The 4937-nt window shown below is 36.9% G+C and overlaps 1 protein-coding gene across 2 annotated transcripts; it reads right to left on the bottom strand.

The window, feature by feature from the left end:
• Positions 1 to 205: 205 nt before the first annotated feature.
• Positions 206 to 4353, bottom strand: LOC147518416 (protein LONGIFOLIA 1-like). Of its 2 annotated transcripts, none has more exons than XM_086590270.1 (4): positions 4051 to 4353; positions 2644 to 3975; positions 2357 to 2549; positions 206 to 893 (listed from the first exon to the last, which is right to left on the bottom strand). In XM_086590270.1, the coding sequence occupies exons 1-4, from the start codon at positions 4186 to 4188 to the stop codon at positions 313 to 315; spliced, it is 2244 nt and encodes a 747-aa protein (XP_086446396.1). In that variant the 5' UTR covers positions 4189 to 4353; the 3' UTR covers positions 206 to 312. The 2 variants fall into 2 exon arrangements, with proteins under 2 accessions (XP_086446396.1, XP_086446395.1); XM_086590269.1 differs by having other exon boundaries at positions 2644 to 3978; positions 4051 to 4346.
• Between the last annotated feature and the right edge of the window lie 584 nt (positions 4354 to 4937).

The raw sequence follows: 4937 nt of genomic DNA, 5'->3' as shown, positions 1-4937 counted from the left end.
CCTCAGTACAGACTACAGAGTACAGACCAGTATCGAAAATGTACAATGAGTAATCACATGTCACTGGTCAATCTGGTCAAGCATTTCCGCAACATAGTACTCAGTTTACTCACCATGAGTTTTACTGTTTGAGCACCACTAACTGAAAAGTTGATCACAAGAAATTGAGCACCAGGTCTCATTCATGATTCATCACAAATCACTCTAAAAACAAAACTGCCAAATACGATTAATAGAATCATACAACCCTAAATTAAAACAACAAAAAGGCACCTAAAAGTTAGATAACCTAAGCCATCATCTTTCCTTCATTCAAAATACAAGCTTCCTTCTTAGCAATGGGGCTCTATATATTCCAGAAAATGTAGCAAGATCTTGAATTGCTTCCACCACAAGATCCTTGAATATCAACCTTTCAATATCCAATACAGCTTCTGATGTCTCCATTGGTGTATCCCCCCATCCATTTGTTGAGTCTCCTGCCATATCCTTTTTAAGTACTCCACATATGATTTCAAACAAGTCTTCAGCTGGATCCTTTTCCCGGATCCTTCGAAATTCTGACCATATTTGTTGTAAATGTGATGTACCTGAGATGCATTTTGTACTAGAGAAGGTCTTCCATGGGGGTAATAGTGTTTTTCTATTGAGAATTTCGGTAATAATGTCGAAAACGAGCTTTCTATGGAGCCTGGAGTTGTCAGATGAGTTGGTTCTGTATTGCTGTTTTTCTAGTAACCAAAATACGTTTGTATCTTCTGATACGCAGGTGGAAGCTTTTAGAATTTCAGAGACGTAGACAAAATCCAAGTCATTGGAATTATATTTCAATTTTAATTGAATTGGTGACATAGCAGGACTCCAATTCTCATCTTCAAGCTCCACTGCTTGATCTAATTAAACCAACAAATAAATTAATAATCAGGGAAAACCAGCACATACACTACTATGTCACAAGGAATAATGAGAAGGTGTAAATGTGTAATTATGAGATGTGGTCATTTAGACTTGTCATAAATATCTACTACATGCTTTCAAGTGATTTGATAAGAGAAATTGATGTAACTAGATGGCATAGGAATCAGAACAGAAGGTTCAGGGATCAGAAATAGAAATTTCTAAGCCCAAAGTACTTGAGCTACCAATTTCGTGAAAAAAATAAAACAGTCATGTACAATCACAGATCAGTTTGATTAATGCTAACTAGCTAAAATTTTCCTTCTTTCCACTTTCTTGTTTCTTACTAGATCTGACTAGATGCCTCACGGATCAGAAACGTACGGTACAGAGATCAGAAAATAGAAATTTCTAATACCACACATTTAAAGCTACCACACAGCCTTGCTCTATCGAAAAAAAAAAACACACGGCATTGTACCATCAATTATGAGTTTGGGTTTTGCTCAGTTTTATTATACTCTTATGTTAGGCAAGAGCATAGTTCGGAATTTCAGAATTTTTGGAATTCCGACAAATTTAAAAACCGAAATTCATTAAATTTTAACCCTTGTTACATTCGGAATTTCGGATATTTTTGGAATTTCAGATATTTCGACTCTATATTCGGAATTCCATTTTTTTTTAAAACCAAAATTCCGGGCAGAATTCCAGAGTTTCGTTCGGAATCACGAACTATGGGCAAGAGTAAGTGAGTAACAGAACCAAAATAGAAGTCAAGAACTAACTGGATCCCTCTTTCAAACATTAAACTTAACTACTTGAGGGATTGTAAGAGAAATGCTAATAAGCTCACAAGTTGCATCCATGCATTAATGCATATCACAGTACAAACTTACTAAATAGCATATTGTTGCCGTGGGGATCCAAAATGTGTACTCTTAAGGAGTTAAAGCTATGTTTCAGTGTGGTGGTATGTGTGAGTGTGTGACTGATTTTTAAATTGCATGGTATGCATGCTGTGTATTCCTTGTATATGTGACTATGTGAGTGTGAAGCTGCTTTTTTCTTAGTTAGGCAAAATGCAAAAACATAAAAAAAAAAACCAGTTAAAGCTAAAACCAAGACAGTACAACAATTCCTGTGAATCTAGTATGGGACCTAATGCTGCAAGATGAAAGCGAGGTTCTCACATCATTATTATATGTTAAATTGATTCACCAACTAGTAATAAATCTACATACTACAGTTCTTCAATATGTTTGACTAAAACTTGCAACAACGTCACTCAAATCAATCATTATTGAACTGAGAATCTCTTCTACTGAACTCCCACTACACCTTAAATTGTTTCTCCTATTTCTAGCTAATAATAAAACTAAGTTCATTATTCTAACCATCAAACAAATTACCTAACATAGAAATAATAAGCCAGAAACTTTAAGAAGAGAAAATCTACCTTTATTAAAATCAATGCAGCGCTTCATAATAGGTGAAGGTGACTCATCCTTGTAAAACGACGAGTCAAGAACAGAAACTGGACTGGGTTGTAACTCATTTGTTGGTGCTGTTATTTCTGATATACTGTGTAGCAATTTATCACATCTCTCCAACAAACTCCTCCCTTCCTTATAATCCTCCACTTTCGTTCTCTGAAAATAAAATTCAAATTAAACTCAAATTAATAAAAATTCAAAATTCAATGAAGCTAATATTACCTACATTACATTGCTAAATATATGTTACCTCCAAATCGATTTGAGAAGAAGAGCTTCTACTACTCTCAGAAATAGTAGATGGTTCGTTGTCCACCGGACTAGATAGTCGCTCTTTGGACAAATGATCACCCACTGGTTTTCTGTTCCTTGGAGATTTGATTGTCATTTGATCTGGTCCAATTTTCTTAGAATTAACCTTTGGTGAATGAATTGGAGAACTTTTCGATTCATTTCCTCTTCTTTGAACTTCAACATTTGGAGAACCTCTTCTTCTTGCTAAAGAACTGGGACTCTTCTCAGAGCTCTGATTTTGCTCAACCAGCCTTGCACTTCTCGCATTCCTATCAATATTAAGTCGCCCTGAGAAATTGGTATTCCGGTTTATTCCTTGTTTCGGTTTAACCTTGGAAGAAAGAGAATCAATTCGATTAACTGAAACCCTCGGTCTCGAAGGCTTCATAAGTACAATTGGAGCTTCTTCATATGCAAATTTTCCATCATACACAATATTACGACTTGATATAATGTTATCTGCTGATTTCTTCGAATGTAGAAGTCCTTTGAGTTGTAAAGCTTCAAGAATCTGCTTCAATGTCTCCAAATCTTTAGCTGGTTCATCGATTCCGCGCATTCTCAACCTCTTTTCAATCTCTCCGTACAATGATCCCGACTGCTTTGGCTCCGGAAAGAAATCTTGAGAATCGAAGTAGCTCTTTCTTTGCCAAGCATCAGAGTATCCATTAGAAACTTTTTGTGATGATTCAAGATTTGATGTTCTAGCTCGTGGTGGTCTCATTCTCTGATCTGCAGCAGAAGCTACATTGTTTTCTTTCTTCAAAATGACTGGAAAATTGTTTCCATCAATTGACCTCAGATCTCTAGAAACTCTAGACTCTGAAGCTGATCTTCTTAACTCTGCTTTCTTAATAGGCTCACGACCCGAATCCGGTAACGCGTCAAGCCCCATCAGTCTCGCAATCACACTCGGCGAACGCCTTTGCTTATCGTTCTCCTCCTCCGATTGATGACTTGTACAATAAATGGATGAATTTGTTCGAATTTCTTTAGGATAAAAACTTCCTTTCCCATCAACAGTTGCTCTACTATCTAGTGACAGTCTTGGAGCTTCTCTAAATTTCCAGGAAGATTTCAAACCTTCTTTAAACTCGAAAACCGGTAGTGGTACCGCCATTTTCTTTGAAATTTCTGGAGCCGGTGAACGTAAATCTCGAATAAAATCAAGTGATGATCTTGGCTGAGATTGGTACTGTCTCATCTTTTGATTCTGCTGTAACTTTATTTCTCCGGAAAATGCTGGAGAACTAATCGATGATTCTGATTGAGAACTATAATCCATTTCCTGCTGCATGTTGCACAAACAAAATTAATATTCTTTTTTTGCACTACTCAATTGAAATATATGAATGATAATTACCGTGTATGGGGGAAGGCGTTTCGCTGTGTAGATACGCTTTCCGTTGATGATTTGGTTTCGATCAAATATATGAAAGAAACCAGTCATGCATCCCATTTGTTTCTCCATACTCTTATCATGATGTATCCCCGTCATCATTTTTTACACACTTCTCTCTCTCCCTCCTGTGTCTAACACTTGTTCATTTCTCTCGCTCACTGTTTTTGTTTTCTCTCACACACTGCTCTGCCAGATTCCCGCTTTTGAGCCTTTAAAAGAAGGACGGAAAGATAAACAGACAGAGAGTCGGGACCTCTAATAAATGACGTAGAGATCCGAACATAAATGTGGTTTGTTGGTGAACTTCCGTAGATATTGTAAAAACGTGTCAGAGATCCCACTTCCTTGAGTTTCCAAAGTTTGACTGGACTAATTTTCCAAGTTTACCAAATTGGCCCTGCCGTTTGTGGTTAATTAATATATACTGAGTTTATGATGATCCACGTGGAAGGTTAGTATGGACTTGAGGTGCCAGCCCTTTGATACCGAAAAGAGATCATCAGGTTGACCTACGTGTGAAGTTGATTTTGCCAAGTTTAATTGCTGTGACAGTGAGTGGAGTACTGGAGTAGGGGACCAAAAGGATTGGACTTGATTTTTTATCCAATTTGATCATTTAAGCCATTAAACCCAGCTTTGGTAGGTTGGCTTTAGCTTTGAGCAGTCTTAATGAGAAAAGAGGTACCATGTACATGATATGCTGAGATTGGATCACCTGGTTTTTGTACATAAACATTTTAAAATCCTAATTTAGGGTCCATTGTAGAGTAGTACTGGAACAAGAAATTTGTGTTCAGGTAGTCATCTCGCAAATCAAGGTACTAGCTCAAATGTTATTAGGTCAGGTT

This window comes from Coptis chinensis, chromosome 2, assembly GCF_015680905.1.
Source record: "Coptis chinensis isolate HL-2020 chromosome 2, ASM1568090v1, whole genome shotgun sequence".
Classification (NCBI taxonomy): domain Eukaryota; kingdom Viridiplantae; phylum Streptophyta; class Magnoliopsida; order Ranunculales; family Ranunculaceae; genus Coptis; species Coptis chinensis.
The sequence above is the reverse complement of the archived record's forward strand: the minus strand, read 5'-3'. Positions and strand labels throughout refer to the sequence as shown.

Excerpts from the sequence above, each read along its gene's own strand:
- LOC147518416 (XM_086590269.1), bottom strand. The coding sequence starts at position 4,188 with ATGATGACGGGGATACATCATGATAAGAGTATGGAGAAACAAATGGGA. Across the intron at positions 3,979-4,050 it reads AACGCCTTCCCCCATACACG|CAGGAAATGGATTATAGTTC; the intron begins GTAATTATCATT and ends TGCAACATGCAG. Across the intron at positions 894-2,356 it reads CTGCATTGATTTTAATAAAG|ATCAAGCAGTGGAGCTTGAA; the intron begins GTAGATTTTCTC and ends TGGTTTAATTAG.